The 24,325-nt window shown below is 50.3% G+C and overlaps 2 protein-coding genes across 3 annotated transcripts in view; one reads left to right on the top strand and one right to left on the bottom strand.

The window, feature by feature from the left end:
• LOC126038362 (tyrosine-protein phosphatase non-receptor type 11-like) overlaps window positions 1-15,798 on the top strand; it is a 40,502-nt gene extending 24,704 nt beyond the window's left edge. For both annotated transcript variants that reach the window (XM_049800049.1, XM_049800038.1), the window contains 14 exons: window positions 3,284-3,478; window positions 6,107-6,299; window positions 6,411-6,530; window positions 6,838-6,951; window positions 7,384-7,480; window positions 8,048-8,127; window positions 8,856-9,011; window positions 10,010-10,141; window positions 10,386-10,540; window positions 10,870-10,937; window positions 11,869-12,020; window positions 12,240-12,340; window positions 13,793-13,912; window positions 14,338-15,798. In XM_049800049.1, coding sequence (XP_049656006.1) covers window positions 3,284-3,478; window positions 6,107-6,299; window positions 6,411-6,530; window positions 6,838-6,951; window positions 7,384-7,480; window positions 8,048-8,127; window positions 8,856-9,011; window positions 10,010-10,141; window positions 10,386-10,540; window positions 10,870-10,937; window positions 11,869-12,020; window positions 12,240-12,340; window positions 13,793-13,877 — 1,648 coding nt within the window. In that variant the 3' untranslated portion in view covers window positions 13,878-13,912; window positions 14,338-15,798. The remainder of the gene's footprint in view (window positions 1-3,283; window positions 3,479-6,106; window positions 6,300-6,410; window positions 6,531-6,837; window positions 6,952-7,383; window positions 7,481-8,047; window positions 8,128-8,855; window positions 9,012-10,009; window positions 10,142-10,385; window positions 10,541-10,869; window positions 10,938-11,868; window positions 12,021-12,239; window positions 12,341-13,792; window positions 13,913-14,337) is intronic.
• Window positions 15,799-17,983: 2,185 nt separating this feature from the next.
• RNF223 (ring finger protein 223) lies at window positions 17,984-19,245 on the bottom strand. Its single transcript, XM_049805613.1, has 2 exons — window positions 19,194-19,245; window positions 17,984-18,831 (listed from the first exon to the last, which is right to left on the bottom strand). Exons 1-2 carry the CDS (start codon window positions 19,243-19,245, stop codon window positions 17,984-17,986), a joined length of 900 nt encoding a protein of 299 aa, XP_049661570.1.
• Window positions 19,246-24,325: the final 5,080 nt, after the last annotated feature.

Below are 24,325 nucleotides of genomic sequence, written 5' to 3'. Positions count from 1 at the left end.
ATTAAACAGTGCTGCATCCCTGTATGAGAGCTGTTGGTCAGAAGTAGCCATGCCCTCCAGCACAGGGCAGCTGAGTATTCTGGGCATCTCCTTTGTGCTTTATTTCACCAGCCAGCATGTCGAGGGCCCAGTCGAATGGATGCTGCTGCTGTGCAGTCCAGTTCTGCTGCCCAGTTTGGAGCTGCAAGAGGTGACGCAAGCTTTGAGCGAAGAAAATGGGAAGGAAATGGGAATCGATCAATGCCCTTTGTGTTTAGCATGACCTTGAGGGCTCATGGGATAAATGACGTTGATTATCTCTCTGCTTTTCATCCCTGAAGTGCTCGAAGGCCTTGGGGGTGGGGAGTGGGTCTGTGAACTGAGCCTTTGTAGGTCACTGGGGTTGGGATGTGGGGACAGAGCTGTGGAAAGAAGGGAGCTTTTGAGCCTCAGGCCAAGTGGCAAAAACACAGTTTCGTCTGCTGCCTTCTGTGCCGCACAAAGGCTCTTCACGTCCAGCTGCTGGCATGAACGGCAGAAGCGTTTTATGTGCCAGCTCCTCTCGGAGAAGAGGCATTGTCATCGGAGCGCTGGCTGGGATCTGAATTTCACAGCCAGTTTTCATTTCCACCGAGCGAGTTCTGCTCGTACCCTAGATGCAAATATTGCCAAACTTTGAAGTCTCTGCCCATAGGACAGCTGGAGTTGGTGTGGCAGGCCAGGTCAGAACTTAGACTTCTCAGATGTACCATGAAGAGTTAACTGGGTCTCTCTAAATACCCAGGAGTGCCACTCACCGGTTTCCTGTATTACCGACAGTCGGGTTCTGTCTCCAAGACCTTGTCATGAAGGTGTAGTGTGACTGTGCAGGATCCAGATGCAGATTTTTCTCACCTCAGGCCTGTTTGTCAGTCTTCTGCTGGTTTTTGTTTTGCTGTTAATGTGGGCTGACGGTAACACCGTGGATGCTGTCTCTGTCCACACTCGGTTGGTTGTTGCCACCGAATTGGCACTAACTGGAAATCACCTCGGTGCCAGACAAAGCATCCAAGAAGGGCTGCGTGAGCACAAACTGGAACTGCTGATTCTACACTGACAAAGTCCTCTTTAGCAACTGGGATGGAGTAAATGGCAATACGGCCATCTGTCAGGACGAACCACATGACACGTGGTGACCGTGGCTTGAATGTGGCTAAGAGTGTTGCCGTCTAATCATAAGTCATGCTTCTAATAAAGGCAGGTCTGGAGGAGGGGCACACAGTGGCTGTGCTAGTACGCTGCTGTGAATGTTTCTGTGGGCTCTTCAAGGCTTAGCACACAGAGATCTCATTGCCAAGTGCCAGCTTGGCATCGTCTTCTTGCCGAGCTGCTGCTGCGTACTCTAGCACAGCATATTGGACAGTCAGCGTTTAATCTGCTTGCGCACATGACGAGCCCCTCGCGTGCCAAAAGCCGTGGCTGTTAAAATCCCCGAGATACGTGGAAATTGGAAAATCCGTGGCAGTAGTTACGTAAAGGCAGCCGTGCCCCTGGGCAACGTGAGTGCGTCCCAGGGGTGGTAGTGACCATCCCGTCGCTGGGAGAGGCCGCCGTACTTCTCGTGGTGTTCCGTATGCCCTTCACCAGTCATCCCGCAGTCCTGCAGATACACAGCCCGGGGCTTGTGGAATTCGATGTCCTCTGCTGTCAGGCCTTTGGGGAGAGTGAGTTATTGCAAAGTCAGCAGAGTCCTCCCCGGTGGACTTTCATTAGACCTTGCTGTGTCTAGTTCAGTGTAGTATTCAAGAGGACATACGAGGGAAGAGGTTGTTTCTTACCTTCCCCACGGAGCCAGGCATCTGTCTTGCATGTGCAAAGCAGGATGGAAAAACAGCTGGATCCTCTCTGCCGGAGGAGAACCCGGCCACCTCGGTGCTGCTCCAAGCACTTGTCTGGACTAGAGGAACTTGCGCAAAGCTATCCAAATAAAATGACACCACCGCAAGCCCTGTGCGGACTTAACGTGATACCGGGACCCTTAGCGAGTGACAAGTGCAGTGAAATGAGGCTACCACGCACCCTGGTGCGCACATCCAGCCGACACAGCCGGGCTGTGTTCTGCCCCCGCGCCAGAATCCCCTAAGGCAGACGGAGCCTTTTGCCACTGCTTGCATTCGAGGGCCAGATCTTAACCTTTCTCCGAAATAAAGAGGTAGAGTCCAGACTCTGAGGTAGACAGTACCTGCAGCCCAGGAAAACTAAACAGGAGATGATTTTGTGGAGCTGGGGCAAGATATCCGATACCATCCAGGTATCTTTCACGGCATTGCTACGGGGGCTGTCCCCTGCTGCAGAAAGATAGCAGAAATGGGGGCAATACCACTACTGGGAGCCCCAGAGTCCCTGCCGTGGTCCAGTTCTTCCTTCCATTTAACCTCGTGCACAGACCACTGTAGTCTTTCTAATTCCCCACTCCGGGAAATGGCTTTTCTGTCTGACCTGGTACGCTGCTTATACCACCTTGAGTCTCCCGCATCTCGCTGTCACGGTTGCTTTGGCAACAAATTGAGAGAGGCTGGGAGCAGCTCAGCAAGGGAAAGAAGGAGAAATTTGCCAGATTTACGAATCTCTCTTTGACCCAGCTCGTCCATCAAGCAATGGGCTTCCAGCCATGTCTCCCCGGCTCAGGAGGGCTGCTGCTAAGTGCATTTAAAATGCAATTAACCTACCTCTCGGAGGTTAGTGTGGCCTTCGGAGGAAGGAGACTGGGCTTTGCTGGGTTAAGGGGGCTCTTAGAACAGGCTGATAAAGGCACCCAGCCATATTCCCTTGAGCCTGGAGGGCACCACTGGAGAGAGGAAAGCATTAACCCTTGTGCTACGGTTTATAGGGTTTGCAAATATTGAGTAATGTCTTGGTTTGGGTGATTTTTTTTTTTTCCTTTTTTTTTTAAACGAATTAGATGATAGCAAATACCCCAGTGCATAGAAAACTGTTCGCTGTAAACCAGAGCAAGGTCAGAGCCTCATCCAGCCGAGAGGGCAAGTAGTGTAGGAATTGGAAGCGGTGGCAGAGGAGGAATTATTCCCCTCCTCTGTGTGAGGTGGATCTGGGAAAGGGAGCTTGCGAGGTACAGTCAGTTCTTGGCCGTGTAACCTTGGCCGAGGAGCATCCATCCCTTCCCTAATGTAGGAGCGTGGCCAGCGTGAGCGGCACCTGGGCGAAGGGTGCAGCTTAGAGGTGGGTGGTGTTCAGGAGGCATCTGGACTCTGAAGACCGGTGCTGGGTTTCCATTCTCTCACGCTCGTTTGCCTTCCTTCCTCAGAAGGAACGATGAGGTGACGCACATTAAGATCCAGAACACGGGGGATTACTATGACCTGTACGGCGGCGAGAAGTTCGCCACGCTGGCAGAGCTGGTGCAGTACTACACCGAGCAGCAAGGGCTGCTGCGGGAGAAGAACAGCAATGTCATCGAGCTGAAGTACCCTCTCAACTGCCAGGACCCCACCTCGGAGAGGTAAGCCACACTCTCTAAAAGCCTTTCCTGGTGACGGTGATGCTGTCTTCCCAGATGGCTCAGGCCGGATAGTTGTACCTGGCCTGGGTTTGGAAAGGAGCCCGAAACAGAGTATGTTTGGGTGCGATTTAGCTTTTGTGACCCAAAAGCTGTACATCGCTGGGATATGGTTCCCGAGCCGCTCTGCGTGCCGACGTGACCAGAAGCTGGCTAGGTAACGCTAGCAAGGCCCAGAAGCTGGTACTTGCTCAGCGTCAGCGTGTGCTAATAAGCTTTCTCTAGCTTTTAGGCAACTGGGAACATAGAATCGTAGAATCATGGAATAGTTTGGGTTGGAAGGGACCTTTAAAGGTCATCTAGTCCACCCCCCTCCTCCCCGTGCGATGAGCAGGGACATCTTCAACTAGATGGGGTTGCTCAGAGCCCCGTCCAACAGGAGCAGTATGAGTCCATCCGCAAGGGCTCCTGCAGGAGGCACGCAGCTTTGGTTTTAAAAGAAACCAAACACCTGCCAGTGACTTGTCTGCCTGCAGAACGCTGGGTAGAAATGCCCAATAAAAAGTCTTCCCCATCTGATCTCTGTCTATAACCACTATTCATCCTAGTAGCAACCCACCGTTGCCTTGCAGGGATGGGGATGGCTGACTTGCTGGGAGAAGTGGCTTGCCTCGGGCTACTTTAGGATATTTCTGCCAGCCGATTAGTGACCTTCTTTCCTCCCCTTGGTCCGTGACACTCCAGTGACCCCTTTTTTCCCCTTTTCCTCCCCCTCAGTTTCCCCAGTGTCATATGCAGCAGCTGACACGGTGGGTTGGAAAGGGGAACACCTAGTCAGGCGGCTGGCGATGCCAAAGCAAGCCCCGAACTACTCTAACTTTAGCAGCCGGGGTAAGGCGAAGCTGTGACCAGTCTCAGTTCCTGAAATGGAGCAGAAGCGCTCCCCTCCACGCCGTCATGTGAGCCGAATGGGCCCGGGCGCTGGGAAGTCCCTCCAGCTCATGTGCTCCCTTGTTGCCAGGGTGGTTTCTTTGCTCGTTCCAGATCGCGGTGTGAAAAGCAGCCGGGCAGCTGCTCATGTTAGCAGAAGCTCTGGAAAAGTGGAAACCCCCTTCAGCTGGGTTTCCCCCTCTTCTCCTGCCAAGGAAAGTCTGGCTTGGCAAGGAAGCTCCAGAAAGGTTTCTGCTCCAGACCACACATCTGGTGGCATCAGGGAGAAGGGAGGGAAAAGGGTCCCAGTCCTCTAAATATACGAAATGACGACGGTGTCAGAATATAGCGGGGTGCGTCAGGGTAAGCAGTGTTTCCAAGACCTGGGCTTGAATAGCAGCAGTGCTGTAAGCAGGCACCGAAGTACTTCACCAGAGGTTGGCCGTTCTGCCCTCCGCAGCAGTACGACTCGTGCAGCCCCATGATCCTAATGCCTTCCCAAGCCTCCGGGAAGGACTTTTGCTCTTTAGAGGTCTTCCCAGTCAGGCTTGTAAAGGCTGCCTTTGCAGCGTGCTGAGTCGGGACTTGAAAGGCCCAGCATCACTGACTGCTCTTCTATAAACTTCGTCCTCCGGGACAAAGTTGCTGAGATGTGACGTGATGCCATTGCATCGCCCCTGGAAGGTTATTTTGAGCCTCTCTGAATTCCTGGCGGCTTGGCTGGCAGGCCAGGAGCCAGCGTCTTCAAAGTGGGACCTGTGGCATCTGCCCAGAGCCACTGCTGAGTATTGATGGAGCCGTGGGGCTTGAAGGCTCCGAGGCAAAAAAAAAAACAAAACACCTCTGCTTCACTCCAAACTGTTATTTGTCTTTATGGAGATGGAGAAACAGGGGCATGTGCACGCAAGGTGTACACAGGCGGAGAGGTGGAGCAACTCACGCCCACGCAGCGAGGCTCGGGAAGAGCTGAGCACAAACCTTTGCACGTTGTGATCACCGCTGGTCGGAGACCGCGGGCAGGGCTGGAGGGGGAGAAGCGTCCTGGGCACAGCGGGGAACCCGGTTTTGCCACTCCAGGCGAGCCTGTAGGGTGCTTCTGTTCTCCCTCAGCCAGACCTGAGCTGAGGTTAGTGACCTGAGAGGGGAGCAGCAGTAATTACAGCTAGGAGGACCCTTTTGAAAATCCTTCCCAAACTGTGTCAAAGCATCTTGTTCCTGGTTGGTGTTGTCCATGCTTGGGTCTGATACTGTCCGACTACAGCCTGCTGACTCCACGCATTCGGGTTTTTCCATATTAAAGGAAAACGTAGCCACCTTCAAGTAAGAACTGCCAGAATGGTGTTTCTTACAGCTTCGTCAGAGCCCTATCCCTAGATGACAGTGCTTGTCACGCATCCCGTGGCAGTTTAATACACTGATGCCATTTCACATTTGGTGGGAGGATTGAGCAAAGTCCTGACGTTTCCAGCCTCAGGCTAAGGTATTGATGTGACATTGCAAAGCGTTGGAGGAAAGTCACTGGGGACTGTTTCTAAAAATAACTCAAGCCGGTGTCATGCCAGTGGGGAGAGCAGTCAGACTGGGAGCCTAGAAATGGGTTTCCCATGAACGCCACCCCCAGCAGTGAGCGTAGCTCTTGTCTAAAGGCAATGCTCTGTCCGTTTCGGAGCTGACCTTGCTCTCTCCGTTCCCGCTCCTTAGGTGGTACCATGGGCACCTCACCGGCAAGGAGGCAGAGAAGCTTCTGACAGAGAAAGGGAAACCAGGTAGCTTTCTGGTGCGAGAGAGCCAGAGCAAACCAGGAGACTTTGTATTGTCGGTGCTGACGAACGAGGATAAGATGGAGACTGGGGACAGAAAACCACACGTGACCCACGTCATGATCCACTACCAGGTGGGAAACGTGGAGAAACGTACCGTCCCCGCTCAACCCGCTGGGTGGGTGACCCAGCTGGGTGCTGTCCCTTCGAGTCTCACCGTGGTTTTGTCATTTTTTCCCCTGCAGCCGGATGGGAAGTATGACGTGGGGGGAGGAGAGAGGTTCGACACGCTCACAGACCTGGTGGAGCACTATAAGAAGAACCCCATGGTGGAGAAATCCGGAGCTGTGGTTCATCTGAAGCAGGTAATAGCTGCTCTAGCACATACTTGTTGGTTCTGGGCTTGTCCAAATTCCAGGGGGAGTGCACGGATCTGCCCCTGCTCTTTGGGAACTCCCTGCCCCTAGAAAATCCCTGCTGGCTACTTGTCGTGCTTGTCCAGGCTCATACTCGCCAGAGAGGTCCCTGGCCCTGCACTCAAGGCCTTGGGAACGGACCCAACTCCTGCCAATACTCCCAGGGATTCAGGAATTGGTTTTTTTTTCAAGGGGAAAGTTACCTGTCTTTCTGTTACTGAAAGCGATTTCTATTCTGCCTTCATCTGCCTTCCAGCCATTCAACGCCACACGCATCAATGCAGCTAACATTGAAAACAGAGTGAAGGAGCTGAACAAAATGGCAGATCACAGTGAGAAGGCCAAGCAAGGGTTCTGGGAAGAGTTTGAGGTACGGGATGCTCCTGTTTGTGCTCTGTCCCATTTGTGCCTGTGGGTGAAGAATGTCATTCTTTCATGGGAGCATCATGGTTTTCCAGCACTGAGGACCTCTTCTCCATGCTGTTTCTCCTTTTCCTGTTTTCCGTGTTCCACGAGTTACTTCCCGGTCCTTTCTTTCATTGCTTTTTCTCATGTCCGAGGCAGTTTCTCCTTCGTCATCCTAGAACTGCGTGCCTTTTGTTCCCTGCAGGGATTTGTGCCTTCTCCCCCCCATTAACTCTCTCATCAAACGGCTTCTTGGCTCCCTTTTCTTTCCTGCCAGCACTCCCTCTACTCTTCTCCGCATCAGGAATCCAAGCAGCTAGTTGAAAGAGCCCTTCCTTTGCCTCTGACTCCCCTCATCTGCCCAGAACAGTTTGTTCTTTTGTATTCTGCTCCACAGATGCTGCAGCAGCAAGAGTGTAAGCTCCTCTACCCCAGGAAAGAGGGACAGCGACCAGAGAACAAGGCTAAGAATCGCTACAAGAACATCCTTCCCTGTAAGGAGACCCTGAATACTGGTTTGGGTTTTTTTCACCGCAATTTCTGCAGCCTTCTCTGGGGCTAGCTAACCCTGCAGAGCTTTTTTTTTGATCATAGCCTAGTTGGAAAGGGGCGTATGCCATCCTAGTGGAGTGGTCCAATTAGTTCGTGGTGTTCTCCATCCCTTTTCTAACCTGGTCCTTCCCTTGTGCGTGGGAAACTGGGAAATTGCTCTCTTCTGTGCTGGGAGTCCGAATACGCTTCAGAGCTCAGTTGTAGTTCAGAAATCATATGGAGCCAGAGGTAGAGCCTCCAAAGGAAATACTGGAAAACCTGAGCTCACGTTAGTCTGTAGCAACACTGTGTTTCGCTAATGTCCATCCAAGTTACTAGATTGGCAACACAACTGTGAGCCGGGTAGCGTGGAGTACTGCTAAGTGTCATTAGGAGAGCATTTTATACCTTATTTTGCAGTAGTTACCCATGTGACTTCATAGTAAGAGCCTTGTGGGAGCCGCTGTGACTGCCCTGCATCAAAGCCCATCCGTGCTCCCGTGTTCATTCTGGACTCTCTTCTCCTTCAGTTGATACCACGCGGGTGGCACTCCGAGACGTCGATGAGAGCGTGCCCGGGTCGGACTACATCAATGCCAACTATATCAAGGTACTTGGGAAAGGGAAGACACCGTGTCGGGGCTGTCCTCAGCCCCGTGCTATGTTTCGGGTGGGTAAGAGCAGTAATGGTGTAAGTCTTGAGGGCATGGCCTGGCAGGACCAGTATCTTTCACTGGGTCCAGGCCAAACGCTGGATTTCTCTACTGTATCCCAAGAGACCTCATCATTCTACCGTGTCCTGTTTGCCCCTACCTAACAGTTTATCTCGATCCCCTCCTTTCCTTACCTCTTCAGAAAGTCTAAGGGGACTGACCTCGACACTCTGTCATTGAATATTATCTCTGAGGTCAAATTATAATTGTCATCTGTAAGCTAAGAGCTGCTCAAAGCTGTATTTCCAGCAGTGGTGCTCTGGCACTTAAGTGCCAGCCTTTGGGAAACCTTCAGGGTGGCTTCGTTCCAGCCACGTCCACCTGCAACTTCTGCAGCTGCCTGCTGGCAAGAGCCTGTTGCGCAGTAATGCGTGTTACAGCAGCGTAAAGGTCCCTGGAGGCAGGCAGACCATTTTGCTGGCGACTGTTGAAGCTGGCGATGAGAGCGGTTCACGTCTGCAGGTCTGACCAAGAGAGCAAAATCAGCTAGCTCAGAAATCCTGCGTGGCAGGCTGTGCTGACTTTGCTGCTAAAGGTGCACTAAAGCAATTTTCAATTCCTCACTCCAGCATCGTTGGCTTTTTTTTTTTTTTTCTTTTTCTCCCCCTCTCCTTTTGCTCCTCAGAGCATCCCTGAAGATGGAAGGAACTCTGAGCACTGCAAGATCTACATAGCCACCCAGGGCTGCCTGCAGACAACAGTGAATGACTTCTGGGCCATGGTCTACCAAGAGAACAGTCACGTCATTGTCATGACTACCAAGGAGGTGGAGCGAGGCAGGGTGAGCACTAGTAGGGTGCTGTCCCCAAGCCTGAAAGTACTGCTAGTACTAATAGTGTTCAGTTGAGTTGTCTCTGGCTAGCTTTCATTTCATTTCTCTTCTGCCTTGTAATGATGCTTTAGCTCTTCTTCATGACAGAAACATACCACTTTGCTCTGCACAGCCTATCTCCCTAGCCCCATGAATATTAATGGGGTGTCCCTCATATGACTTGCTTCAAGGCTCTGGGGAGCTGCAGGTGGCAGAGAAAGAGAGAGAGAAGGCATCGTGCTTGTTACAGCAAGCTGGGAAGCTGGGGGGGGCAGCTCATTGCAAGCTGTGTGAGAGGCAAAAGAAATTCTACAACCTCTCTGTGTACCACCTGCACGCATTTCACTAAGAGTGGATTGGTAAGGGGCCAAGGAATATGGTGAAATTCCATGATTCCATGCAGAGCTATTGACCAGAACACCCTTCCCTAGCAAAGAGAGGAGCTAATGATGATTGGCACTCACAGTTTTGCTTGGGAATGAGGGGGAGGCTGTGCTTGCAGCAGCCTAGCGCGGAGATGAGATAAAGATAGCTCTACTCGCAAGCTGCCTTTTGTGCTGGCAAAGTCGCTATAGCAAAGAGGGAACAGGCTGGAGGACAGAACAGGTACAGGTAGACTGTGCAGCCCCTTGGGATGGAGATTTGGCTCAGGAATTAGGCAATGACCAGACCAAGGGGTCAGATGCTGTGTGTCAGGACTATACCTTTGGCAAAGCAATGCCTACCTGAGGCTGGGGCTAGCTGGGGAGGGAAATTTCCCTAGGGATCACATCCTTCGTATAGGAATGGTCCTTCCCAGTATCTCCCCAGTTCAAAGGAAATGCTCTGTGTGTATGGCTCTCCTTTAAACCTCTACGCTGGGGCTATGCACCCTTTGACCGCAGCAGCATCCCTGAGCGAGGTGTTCAGGGGTTCACCCTCCAGCTCGCCGGTCTCAACTAACGAGCAGCTATCTGCTGTTGCTGCAGAACAAATGCTTCCGTTACTGGCCGGACAAGAGTTGCACCAAGGAGTATGGGTGCATCTGTGTGCGGAACGTGAGCGAACGTGAGGCCCAGGGCTACTACCTTCGGGAGCTGGAGATCTTGCGGACTGACAGGGTGAGTCCTCTGCTGCTGGTTGCCCGCTGTACTGGGAATGGGCTGGTGCTGGAACCGCCGGGGAGAGAGATGTCACTTTTCTGTAATTTAATTTTTTTTTTTTTTTTTTTTTTTTTTCCTTAACGGTCCCACTCTTTTAAGTTCTGGGCCACTTTGCCCCAGGTTTGATAAAAAGAAAGGAAGGATAGAAGCCTTCTACCAGGAGGAGTTTTCTAACTCGGTGGTGGGTCTCTGCTCCCTGCAGGATGAGCGCCCACGACTGGTGAAGCACTATCAGTATTTTAGCTGGCCGGACCACGGGGTGCCCAATGAACCAGGAGGGGTTCTGAGCTTTCTGGACCAAGTGAATCGGGCACAGCGAAGCATTCCAGACACGGGGCCCATCATAGTGCACTGCAGGTACGAACCAGTGGCCCGCGGCTGGGTCATCATGGGAGCTGATGGTGGGCGATTGGGATATAAGTATAGACACGGGAAAATAAAGCCCTCCTCTGGAGCCTTGCTGGTGATAGCGCAGGGAAGAGCAGACCTGATCTGGAGTTGATAGCTCTGATACAGCCTGCTAGACTCCGATCTCCTAAGGGTCAGTGTTTGGCTGAGCTTATCTTATAGCATCCATGCCATATCTGCCCAGGATGGACCAGGCATGCAGATGAGCGTGGGAGCTGAGCTGACTTAACTCTGGGGAATGTTTCTTCCTGCAATCGTTATTTCTTTTCTCTTTCCAGTGCTGGAATAGGACGTACGGGCACGATCATAGTGATAGATATTCTGGTGGATATTATTCACAGGCAAGGTATGTCTCCCTGCCTATCTCACGGCTTTCACCTTTTGCCTTGCTCTGACCAGTTATGGCATAACCCCACTCTTGTGCAAGCAGTGGGTACGTGATCTCCGAGCAGTGGGTTTGACTCGTCCGGGAAACAGTGGGCATAGGTTTAGCCTGACTGCAGGGTGAGAAGGGCTTTTGTACTGTGCCCAGTTCCCCATTTCTCTGGGGGCCAAAAAGCGGAGCTCTAACCTAATGAAACGTGAACCTTCGCCGAGCGGGTGTGCACATAGGCAGCCCTCTAGTAAAGGAGATGTTTTCAGCAGCACAGCACCCGAGAGCCTTCTCGTTGGCATCAGTGGGGCCAGGATTTCAAGGTCTCCTGGACAACCCTCTTTTATTGAGGCCGGGATGAAACAGGTTCAGTAAGGGTATAACCCCAGTAGTCCTTTTAGAAATGAATCCCCCAGACTCTTCTGTGTAGAAGGGCTGTCACCCTTATCTGAAATTCTAGAGCTGCTGTGGAATTCTCCGTGGTATCTCTGAGTCTGGTCCCGGAGCCTCGAGGCAGGTAGACCCTCTTCAGCAATGGTTGCATCTATTTCATAAATGGTTGCATCTATTTCGTAAACCGTGCGAGGGTGGTAAGTCTGGATCTATAGGAAGTTGCCGCAGAGCAGACCTAATTCCCCTCCCGTCCCCTGGCTCCAAGCAAGTCAGCCCTGCCTCAGCCATTCTAAGCCCAAGGTGCTCTTGCAGGAATAACAAAGAAAAAAGAAAAGAAAAAAAAAAAATAAATCTCCTAGGCACAGAGATGCACCAAATCCTTTCACAATATTCTGGGGCTTTGCTGAGACTGTGTGCAGCGAGATACCGAAAGCTTTCAAAGCTGTCCTAAGAAAATAATTTTTCAACCTAATTCCCGCTCCCTAAACCTCACCTTCTCGCTCTTGAGCAGGTTTGGACTGCGATATCGACATCCCCAAAACTATCCAGATGGTACGCAGGCAACGTTCGGGCATGGTGCAGACAGAGGCGCAGTACAAGTTTGTTTACATGGCTGTTCAGCAGTACATTGAGGCTGAGCAGAAGAGGTTGGAAGAAGAACAGGTGAGTCCCGTTCGGCTTGGTTGGGAAAGGAAGGGCAGAACTTGGCCCACACCAAACACCACTTCCACTCCTCCCTTCTCCCTGGAACTCAAATACTGCCCTGAACGCGTGGAAATAAACCCACGCCCAGTGCTCCCCTGCTGGCATACAGGGTCTTGTAAGGCTTGCTTCTGTATCTGCACCGAGTGGGGGTTTTATTGCCTTTGCTTTCTCTTTCAGAGGAATAAAAGGAAAGAGCGAGACTACTTGAATATCGGCTACGCTCCTATGGAAAAAGGCAGAGCCAAAGGGCAGCCCCCTTCGCCACGGACCCAGTCTGCGTAAGCTGAACATCTCTCTGCCGGGGCTAAGAACTTCTGCAGCAGTGGAGGGAACAGCCTGAGCAAAGGCCCCGCTATTTATCCTTTGCCAGCCTGCCTCTCCCATACCTGAAACCTGACCGGTTGCTGGCTATCGTATGGGAATGGCTAAAAATAAACAGGTGATGCCACCACACTGTCAGCAGTGGCGGTAGCAGCCTGCTTTGCTTGCGTGCTACGCTTTTGGAAAGGAGAGGAGGAAATAAATCCTAGCCTTTAGCGAGTAGTGCCCCATATCCTTGGCTATGGAGGATGGCTCTGGAGAATCAGCTAGAGAGTGAAACCGTGCTACTGAGGGACTTTTACAGCAAAATCTGAAGGAAAACGAGAAGAGAGCAGAGGGAGGTGGATTCACACCCATGCGGAGAGGGAGCATGTGCTAAGTAGCATGAGTTCTTTACATAAGCAGAGAGAAAATACCCCCAGATGATGTTTTTCCCTCTCGGCCCAAGTAATGGGATACCAGCGAGTGATGGAAAGGGGGTTGTAAGTGGAAGGTGAGTGGGGTAGGGATGTACGTCAGTTGTATAATATCAGAGCTTTTGGGCACCTTGAATTGCAGGATCGGTTTTGAAAGAAGAGGTGGCTAGGCAGGAGCAGAGGAGTGGGTGTTAAAGCGAAGGCAGAAATGCTGTTGCTGGGCTCACGCAGAATGAAAAATCCAACTGAAGAAGGCAAAAAAGAGATGTCGCACGTCCTTCTCTGGGCGTTTGGCCACCACCGGAGTGCTGGTGGCTCCTGCCTGCTCAGGCAGTGCCAAAGGGAAATCTGGATCCTTCGCTGGCATTATGAACCTTCTGGCTCCCGCTGGATCTGGCCAGTTGGGATCTTCCCCGCTGGACTCTAGAAACGTTTGTGTCCTGTTTAAAAATGCCCAACTTTGAAATTGCAGCTCTGAATAAATGAAGGGGGGGGAGGACCGTGTGGGACTGAGCTGAGCAAGATGAGCTCTACGTGGCTGGTACTACTCCAGAGAGCTCCCGTGAGTTCAGCTTTGGGTGTCAGACCTGCTTCAGAGGTACTTGGATCTGGTCTTTGGAGCAGCCCTCTCCTTCCATTAGATTTTGGAAAATCCAGAGACATTGGGTATGTAGAAACAGTAGGAGTAGGAAATACTGGGAACTGTATCCACTGATCCTGCAGAAACTTTGCATCCAGGAGAGGCTGACGTGCGGGGAAACGTTCAAGGCTCCATCCCCAAACCGTATTTGAACGTAGGAAGGGTGGCCCAGCCAGAAGGAGAGAAAACAGGGAGTAAGAACAGCGGGTAACCCGATGTCATCCTACCTACAAGGCTGGGGAGGGAAAAAGGCAGCTCGGCTGGGCTATTACCCAGTTCCCACTGGCCACCTTCCTCTGGGAAAAGATCCAGAGCAGCGAGGCTGTTAATAACAGGGCTTTGTTTCTCCACAGGGTTGATGACGAGTCAGCTTCCGTCTACGAGAACCTTAACATCAAAAGCCCAAAGGTTTCAGGGATGAGTAATACAGGGCGATAAAAGAGCCGGAGGTGAGCTGTACGGAGGCTGCACAGGTAGGAATGCTTCCCTTGATGAACCGAGAGTGTCACCACAGGCTGTTGACATTGCATTTCACCCGGCTCCTCTTCAGCTCAGCTTATGCAGATTTCTGCGGCTCTGCCTGCATCAGGGAAGGCAGCTATGCTCTGACGAAATTGGACGGAGCCTAATGTGGCTGTGGCCAGCTGCTGAGTGGGGGGAACGGGGTAATGGGATCTCAAGAGGGAAACGTATTTACGACGTTACCGGTGAGGGGGGGAGATCTGCTTTTCGGCCCGTTAACGTCAGGAAAGTGTCGGACTCCGAGAACAAGACTGTGCTATGTATGCAAACATAGACTTCACACGCTGGGAGTGTCTCAGCTCTGTAACCTTATCGATGTACTTTTCTCCCAGTTATAAACCAAGCCACCCTTCTTCCTTCTTGTTTTGGAATGCAGGATTTACAGTGTTTACGTCCACCCTTTCCAAGTTCTGCGATTGCGGACAACTTTTTTTGCCCATCTTGCCTTCCCTAAGCACCTTGGATTCAGCGAGGAAGTAAGAAGCTGACTGTAAGAAGCAAGCAGAGTCTGCGCCTAAGAACATGCCTTGACCTAACTTATTGATGAGAAGGATCTTCTCCCATTCTCTCTTGTATCAGTAGGTTGATATTTATGTGGAAGTGCCTCTGGACGTTCGTTAGGGCATCAAGGCTCAGTTTTTGGTTTTCTTTTTGTTGGTTGTTTTTTTTTTTTTTAATTTAAGATTCTTATTTTTTACACACAAATTGTTAAAAGGAACAGAAATGACTATTTGCTTAAAAGCTTTCCCAGGGTTGCCCACTTAGGGCGTTAGTAAAAAGTTAGTACACTTTAATGTTTTCATTAGGTCAATCATTTCTAAGCTTAGAAGCGTTTTTAGACTAAATCCGGGAGTAACTTTGCTGCCTGTGAGGGTGAGAAATAGAGCGCGCTGCCTGGACCCAGGTATTTGCACCTCTGTTGATTCTTCTTCTCACGCTCCCTTTTGGCTTGTACCGGTTCTAGATTTCTACGCAACCCTGCCAAAGCACACCGAGCAATCCCTGCTGCTGTAATACAGCAGATGCGTGTGTGTGTGTGTGTGTGTGCCCGAGAGCCTGCTAGCTGCTCTGCACGTGGTTTCGTAGCAGAATCGAGAGACAGAGGTGAGCATCTCCATCCTTGACTGTGTGGGTCTGAATGTTGAGCTAAGTGAAATCCTACGTAGCTGATGGGTGCTGAAGCCTAGGAAAGCAGCTTTCACTGTGCGCTGTGCTTTTAGCCACCCCTAGTGAGTAACAGCCTAGGATACTAATCTGAGCTGAACTTTTTGAGCTGGGTCCCTCCGATCTTGATGCAGCTCTGCCATTACCTTGTGGCATGACCTCTTTATTTTTTTTCGACCCCCATCCCCGCAACTATATGACAAGGCAAGTGTTGTGTCTGCTGAGTTAGGGGTGTTGTAGGAGCGTCTGTGACTTGACCAGTGCCATGAAGATGAGCGTGTCACCGAGTGGAGTATTCCAGCTCTGTTGATTTAAATCTCGACTTGTGACTGCCAGTGCTCCCTGCTGTTTCAGCCCTAAAGCCTGCCAAAGAACCCCTTCCTGCAGGATTCATCAGTGCCTGAAGGTGTGCTCTGTGCCAGTGCCTGAACCTCCAGAGCCTGCGTGGGGCTGGTCTTGAAGTCCTCCGAGGTCTCTGGAACTGGATGGACTTGCTGTGTGGTTGGGGTATTAGTGCCTGGAGTTGCCAGCTCCCAGTGTTGAGCAGGAGGGGTTGAAGAAAAGCACAATGACATACCTTGGCTGTATTTCCTGGCTGGTCTTTCTGGTCCCTTGTCACAGGGACAGGAGAAATGTTTATTTTTATTGCACTTTTAATAAATGTTGAATATTCTCAAGGCTTTTTTTTTTCCCGCCCCTCCCCCCCCCCCCCCGCCCTTTCTTTCTAAGTAGTTTGCTTTTGGGGAAAGTGACTGCCGGTTGGTGTGGACAATGGGTCATCCTGAATGTCTCCCATGGCCAAATGCTGCTGTTCAGGGCCCTGTTTTCCCTTGATTTGAATCTCCCTTTTGACTATGCATGAGCGAGAGGTTCAGCTGCGTGCTACCTAAACCTTCAACCTTTGTTTCCAAGTGCGTGGCGAGAAGGGGAAATGCAAAGGGACAGCCCCCACAGGGATGCTGTGACACACTACTAGGAACGATTGGAACTGGGAGAACATCTCTGTGGCCCCTTTGCCACCGTAACAATAGATTTTATGAGGCTGAAGGTGTTACTTCCCTCTCCCCTGCCCTTAGGTCTCATTAGTGGGAGGTGAACGGTAACAAAGATGTAACAACAAAGCACTTCATCTCTACTAGTGTCTATTTGCTGGGCTTAGTCCCAAATGCACCTTGGGTAAAATGGAAGTGCCTTCTCTGCCTTAAGTCTTGGTGCGTCACTTTTTCCAAGAACACACTTAAATTGGTGCTGTGAAGATACCCTTGCAGTGACAAGCACGGGGGAACGGACGGGATGATACCAGTGAGAATCCCTGTCAAGCCCGATGACTTTGCAGAAGTTGTTACAGTGCCTGGAGTAGTTTCTGCAGACATGTGGCTGGCACAGATAATACCAGCCTGCAGCCTAACAACAAAGGTGTTGCAGATACAGCACACGCAGCAGCTTTCCACAGAAGTTTTGCATAGCAACAGACTTGAGTTACTTCTGCCATTGCTTCAGTATTTTTTTTTTTTTTTTTTTTTTTAAATTTCAAATTAGATTTTCTGGAAAGGGAGACTGGAAGCATCCTTTGCAGCTTCTCATTTTTCAGGTCACATCAGGTAAACGCAGAGGGAATTGGCACCTGGGACAACACTGCCTAGATGGTAGTAAGTATGAATTTACTGGATAAAGCTGTCCACACGTGCAGGATTGTACTGGGAGAGCTGATGCACGGGCCAGAGTACAGACATCCCGCTTGCTGTGTATCTGGGATCTGGGAACGCAGCTGGACTCAGTCCTGCTGCAAGTAAGAAGGGAAATGCAGAGTAATTGCTACAGATTGACACCTTGCATTGTATAAAACATAATTTAATACATACACGTATGGTACTTGCATACAATACTGTCTTACATCCATGTGTTTGAATAGAAAACATTTAATCGTAAGCCGCCTTAATCACGAAGACTTTTGTTAATCACTGTCAGAAGATCACTGCATTAAATAAAAATACAGTGTAAGCAACTGGCCTGTGTCTTAATACTGACACATTTTAAGATTAGGAGGGTAAAGCCGTCAAAAGGTGAAACTTCTATTGTTTTGGCAACAGTTTGCCCGTGAGAAGCACGAATGAAGTTCGCTGGTGGAGTCACTTGAGGGGCAGGGTTATACTGCTGTGTCGGTGTGCCTAGCAGAATTTTCAAGCATCTTCTCCGGAAAAACGAGGAGAATGGCTACTCTGTTCTGTTCAAAAGCTCATCGGGATGGTAACACAACTCAGGGGGTGGGTAGCAGTGATAGATCCCTGTTTTGTCAGCAGGAGGCAGCATTTACACCTCCAACACTGAGTAACGCCAAGGAAATGTTTCAAGCAGGTGGAATAAGGACAATTTTCATCTGCTTACGCGACTTTAACATATCTTTACCCTCCCAATCCCGGCTCCTCTTAGGAATAATCATGTAGATCCTTCTGATTGCAAAAATAGCCCTTTAGGAACTGCACCCGCTGTCGTCTGGTATCGGGCCAAGGTGGCACACAGCCGTGCACCACTCAAGGCGAACGGTCCTAGAAAACCCGTCTGTTGCTTTCAGAGCTCTGGTTTCCATGGAAAGGTTGGCAGCAGGATGCTGAGGCAGCTCCTTGGAGCATTCCTGGGCTGGAGGCAGCTTGGCGGGCGAGTATTTCAGCAGAGCTCCTGGAAGCGGGTGCGAGCGTTCCACGGGCAAGGCGCAGAAGGGGAGTGGGGTCGCGGGGGTCTGCCGGCAAACCGAGGAATGCCGGCAAACCAAGGAATGCCGTCAGGGCAGTAAACCCTGTTCTGCCTCCCCGCCGTGTGCCGTGGGGAGGGATAGACGGGAGCGAGGGGTCGCCTCGCCGCTACGGGAAAGGGAGTTGTGTCACGGGTGTTGCCGCTGTGGTGTGTTTCGGGGGAAGATACTCCGGCCTGCTCATTGCAACAGTCCTCGTGAAGCAGCGGAGGTTCCCCGTCTTCAGGGCACACTGGACCGGCCACAGAATGATGCAGAACAGGATGATGATCAAGGCGGAGAGGAGGACTATGCGTTTCCAGTCGTCGCACATGTCGCAGCGGGACAGCCTCCCAGCTATCCCCGTCGGGGGAGCCTCCGGAGTTTCTGGCTTGCTCATGGCGACGTCGATGGAGATGCACGAGTCCGGGTTCTCGGGGTCATCGGAAGCCTGACGGCAGCAGAGCTTGGTCCCTTCCATCCAGAGCACCTTCTCCTGCTGGAGTTCGGGAGGCAGCGTGGCGAGGAGCTCTTTGCTGGTCTCGAGTGCTGGGGCACCTTCCAGAGGGATGCTGGTCAGCTGCCTGCAGAAGGGACAGGGGAGCTGGTCCTCTGGTTGATTTGGGGGCAGCCCCGTGCTCAGGCGGGCCACGCACTCCAGGCAGAAAACGTGGGAGCACTGGAGCAGCTTGGGCGTCTTGAAGGTGTTGTCGTAGGTGTTGAAGCAAATGGAACACTCGACGGGGGAGGTCGGCTTCGGAGACGTTGGGTTCGGAGAGCCCGGCTTGTCGGTTGGGGACCTCCCCTTCTTCTTGCCATCCCCTGGGGAGGTGACAACAATGGGGCTGATGGGGATGGGGATTTCACTTGGAGATGCAGGGACTGGGCTGGTGGGAGAGTCGGGCGTGTTGGAGTGCCACAGCTGCGTGAAGCACGACATGACGGAGGCCGGCGAAATAAAGAGAGCCCTGGGAGACTCTAGAAGAGAAGAAAACCACAGCCTTCATTTTAAACAATGATGTGAAGACACCCGTCACCAGGCCTGCGTTTAACCCCTTGAAAGGAACAAAGAGCAGGTTCATGACTTCCACTGCATCCTGAGCCTGGAACAGATCCCTGCTAGAGGTGAGAATGACCCAGGTACCCTGTTCGAAGCTGCGTACCGAAGGCGAAGTGAAACGTCCTGCAAAGAAGCAAGCAACCAGCAGAGATCCGCCAGCCAGCCAAAGCCTTTTCACCAGAACCACCGTGGCGTTATAGATGGGAGCAGTCTTCCCCCGTGCATGCCTCCCACTGGGCAGAATAAAAAAAAATAACCAAACCACAACAGAAAAACCTACCCCAGCTGGTGCTCCCCGACACCTGAGCAGGGAGGAGAGCAGAAGACTCCATGAGGTCAAGTAGGGACCTCGCTATGGCAGTCTATTAGTCTGGGAGGCACTCAGATATTATGGTGGCAGCATGAACAAGGCCTAAGAGACAGATAACACTATTCAGTTGCGGAGATAGCGGGGCAGGGGGGGTGAATCTCTTCTCTTTGGCATGCTCAGACAGAGCTTTCGTGCCTCGAACCGGGGTTCTGCGTGCCGCCTAGCAGGCAAGTGCGGCCCCAGCCGGCGATGCTGCCTGGTTTTGTCTATCCACAGCGGGATCTGACCCCCCTCACGTCCCAGGAGAACCCAAGGGAGGTGAGGAAACGCTGTTATCTCGTAAGGTTTGTTCTATCCCTGGCCCCGAGCAGCACAAGCAGCATCTCTGTCGTGTCACTGTGACACAGCGAGAAAGGCGACGTTGGAGGAAATGGCCTTGGTGCCAGAGCGAGGGGAATTCTCCACTGTTTCCTTGTTGCTCTGATTTCCCTAGGGAAATACAGTTCTTCCCTGTCCTCGGCCCTGGAGGAGTGCCAGCGTGCTGTGTGCTGCCATGTGCTCTCTGCTTTCTTGTGGTGTGCAAGCAGGAGCCTTGGGTTGAATGGCTAATAACGCCAGTTCTAGCAAATTGGTTTACAACTTTGACTCCAGCCTTTTCAGCAACCTGAATATTACCTCGAATTCCTGTTATCCTAAGCTAGACATGCAGCTTCGCATACATTCTGATATTCAGATATATGACTTTTCAGCTACTGAGCACTTTTACCCGAAAGCAAGCGTTTAGCTGGAGGAACTTCCCAGCGACAGCCCTGATGCTGTATGCCTGGGGAACATTTTTTTAGGATGTGTCACCGAACTAGCTAGGCTTGATTCTTTGTGTTGGGAGATTTACCGATGACAAGCCAGTAATGTTCAGATTGCTGCTGTAATTATAGGTCTGCGGTCAGTCCGGCAATGGCTCACCAGCATGGGCTAGAGACTCCACGTCTCAGCAGAAAAGGCTAACTTAAGGTATCGGAAGGACCGTGTATTCCTCACACGGCACAAAAAAATCTCCATTATTTAAGAATGAAGTAATCTCCCCTCTCCCATCACAGCTAGCACTGCCGGAGCTGAAACCAACTTGAAGAACCTTCCTTATTTTCTTCTCTTATTTTAAATGAAGACATTTTTGTGGAGCTTCTCCTCAAGTTAAATTTTCAGTCACAGACTATCTGCGCTTTTCATCAAGTTGTAATTTATTTAAAAGTATTTTTTTCTCTGGCTACAGATCACCATGCGTGTTTTAGCACAATCTGGCAGATGCTGATGAATTACAAATCCAAGCCCAAGTTGGCACAGAGATGAGGGAAACCTCTGGGGTTTGGGTTGGGGTTTGGTTTTGGTTTTGGGGGTTTTTTTGCTAAACCTTCTGTTTTGCAGAACTCCGTCCCCTACGCCCAGTTCTTTGCAGTCCCTCAGCTTGGTGCGTTTGTCAGAAATTGAGCGGCAAAACCAGTGGCAGAAGGTAACCTCAGAAAGAGCGAGATTTTTCTTATGCAAACTGTAATTTCATAACCTATGTGAAAAAGCTGTTCTGTTGGGATTTTTACTAGTTTGTAATATGACAGCCGTAGTAACAGCAGTATCTTGACAGTAAACTTGAAGAAGTTTACTCACAACAGTTGCTTTTAAATGAAGATACAAGCCTTTGCCCACATTTTCCCTTTGCTAAAGATTGTGACGCTATAGATAATTAGAGTTTTAATAAATTTAGAGTCTACTTATCAACATTTTGGTCTTATGTGGCACCTTGATCACACATGATGCAGGTAGTTGACTTTTAAACAGGGAAGATATGCAAAGCAGGGCACAGAGCCGAGGCATGGGAGTTTTAATTTGTACTCTGCCACGCTGGACAGGTCAGCCTCTGCCCGCTTCTCGAGCCTTTTGTTGTGTTGCCATACTGCTGTTGCTCAGAAAGTTAAATTGGGTTTGGGCAGCAGCTAACGCAGGGACCATGATTTCTCCTGGGTGCAACTGCTGTACTACTAAATAAGAGCCAGTCACTAAAGCTGGAGAGTCCCAATGAAGACATACAGCATGGAATCTCAACAGAATTCATTAGGGTTTGGGGTTTTTGTTTGTTTTTTTTCTGTTGGGTTTTGTTTTGGGTTTTTTTGCACTACACAATCATGTGAATTTTTTTATATTTTTTTTCCCCTAAAACAAGACAATATCTTCAATTGTTCAGACCTCCAGGTCACACTGCATCTCCTCAGCCCCTGCAACTATTTATCTCGCTTTCCCAGCTATTTACCGGGGCTTTCCAGAAACTTTGGGAACATCACTAAATAACTAAACCATCCAGGAGAGACACGTAAACTCAGATTTAAAGCTAAGTAGTTAAGTACTTTTTACTTCCCAACAAGCTCTAGAAAACTCCCTTCCACACCGTAAAACCAGACAAAAGAGAACACGCAGTTAAGATAGTGGCCGACGCTGTTCTGTAGTTTGATTCCCTAATGGTATCTTTAACTCAGAGCAACTGAATACACAGCAAGTTGAGAGGTGTACGGCAGATTAAAGTCTATAAATACCTGTTCAGAGTGATGTTTAGAAGGAGAAAAGCATGTTCTGGGCTCTTGATTTCTACCCCTGAAGAGTCTTCTCTCCAGAGGATAGTCCTAGGCTCAGGGTCTTTTGTATTTATAAGCCGCCTTCTGGTATCCGAACTCCCCGGCAGCTTCCCGAGTTGCTTCCAAGCACGGTAGGTCTGGCGAGACAAGTAACCTCTAACAGCTCCCTGTGTACGAGTGGCCCTGCCGCTGTAATTCAAGTATCTTTTATACCTTCCTGTCTAGAGGTGACTTACCTGCTCCACCTGCCTTTCCCCATCACCACTGAATCACTCCGTTGGCTGCAGGCGCGCTCCCGCTCCAGCCGGTTTCTATGACAAACAGGGCAGGCTGGAATTCTCCTGATAAGGGGCAGCGCTGCCGAGGACACCCGCCTGTGTCTGCCCTCGGGAAGCGATGTGGGAAATGGTTATTTCTTCGTCTTCCCCGCACTGGGGAAGGCCGCCTGCTTCCCGGTGAATTCTCGCAGGTCTTTGACTAGCTTTGAGGGTTTTTTTTAATTGCTCGTCATAAGCGGGTTCGGTTTGTGCAGGTGTTTTCCCAGGGCAGCAAATCTCCTGAAAGAAAATTTCAGGATACCTGAAAAAGGCTGTTATTGTTCTCTTGTTTCTTCGTGAAGGACAAGGAATTTGGAAGTGCCTTAGGTGAACAGCAGAAGCAAGATTCTGACAGTCAAATTTCTTGTGATTTGTTGAGGAAAAAAAAAAAAAATTGTTGCAATAGAAAAATCCGGTATAAGTTTGAAAGCCTGTAAGCTGTTTATAAAGGAGTTGAACCACTCTATACAGTCATGTGTCTGCCTCAAGCTCCTATACAATCGTTCAAAATAATACTGTAGGGATTGTCACAGAGAAGGAATTCTTTGCAGCTTTTGGTAGTAATTGACACAGAGAAATATTATTTGACCTGCAAACTTTTCGTGGTTCAAAGGACAGCAAGCCGTGATCCGGAAAAAAGAACTAACAAATTTACACTCGTGCAGATGAGGAAATAAGTGTGTGTTTGTGTGCGATGGAAGTAACAGGCAGACATTCAACATTTAGTCTAGTTCTTATGTGTTGCAAATACTACTGCTTTTTGTTCAATTTCTCAAAAAAAAAAAAAAAAAAAAAAAAAAACCAACACAAGATGGTCTGTGGATTTTTTCAGGATGGTATCAGGAAGTGTCTTCCTAAAATACGTTTGAGAAATTTCACTTTCAAAATGTATGGAAGCATGTTCACCTCTTGGGACAGAGAAGTGTGTAAATCCCACAGACTTTAGTGGCAGTCAGATACAACTCGCTTTGGCTTCCACATGCCTCTACTTCAGGTCACACCGTTCAGTTCTAGTGAGCTGAAATCCAAAAGGAGGCTTTTAAGAATAAAAGAGAAGCATGCTGAAATTACCGACGTTTTAAATCAGTTTTAGGATTAAAACTAAGGTTACCCGATCCTTCCACAGCTAGAAGGATCTGGTCTAGAGCACTGTTCGTCCGGTGGATTTACGATGAGCTCCACGGGTGACTCTAGTTAGACAAACGCCTCAGTGGAGAATGAAGGTTAAGACTAAACTGTCCCAGATCCGCATGTCAATGGTATAGCTCCCTCGGCGGAGTGCGTGTGTGCCATAGGAATAACAATCCCTACGCTAGACTGAGCACGCAATACGAGCGCAGAGTACTCCCCCATCTATTTATGTCGCTGTTCAGGGATGAGTGAGGCTGGAAGCAAACACCGTCTCCAGCTGACAAAGCAGGATGTTTGATGAATGGATGTAAATCAGATTTTTAAAAGTCTTGCTCACTTAGTCACTTGCATAAGCACTTGGGTAAATTGGGCCCAAAATTAACGATGCTTCAATAACAGACCGGGGTACGTTACACTGGGTAACACACTGAGGTCTAGCTGAGACCCCCTCCCCTGGCGGTCAGTGGAGCAACACCGATTCATTTTTGCTCTGAAGAAAGCCATTTTAAGCCCTTCACCTACCGACAAGACCAGGATTGCTGAACTGCCGTGTGAGCGGACTACTGCCCTTTCCACGTTTCTGAGGCTGGTTTCCCATCAGCTGCAACGGGACCGCTGCGTGGAATGGGTCAAGTCCAACCCAGAAGCTGAGAGCCTGGGGCAAACTGGGCAGCCCCGTGCGTGCCCGCACACTCCTCCCTCTGCAAGGATACACTGGGCGTGCAAAGGCACCGAGCCTGCCGAGACCTGGCACCGTACTGGGATGACGATCGGGGCTTGGCTTCCAAAAGTGAGTGGGAGGCTTGTTGTTATTTTTATCTTCTGCTCGGAGGAATAGACTGAGCATGTCAGGAGCTGCAGCTGGTCTTGGGTGGATCCCAGAGGGTTGGGAGCAATCAGTTGTGGGAGCACCTACTTTCGTGTTTGCACTTAAAGGAACAGTGGTACTAAGTAGAAACAGTTACTTTAGTAATACTGTTATTTCCTTGAACTTGCGTTGCACACGCACGCTTCAGATGCTTCTCAAAGGTATTCT

The sequence above is a fragment of the Accipiter gentilis genome, chromosome 1 (assembly GCF_929443795.1).
Source record: "Accipiter gentilis chromosome 1, bAccGen1.1, whole genome shotgun sequence".
In the NCBI taxonomy this organism is placed as follows: domain Eukaryota; kingdom Metazoa; phylum Chordata; class Aves; order Accipitriformes; family Accipitridae; genus Astur; species Astur gentilis.
The sequence above is the reverse complement of the archived record's forward strand: the minus strand, read 5'-3'. Positions and strand labels throughout refer to the sequence as shown.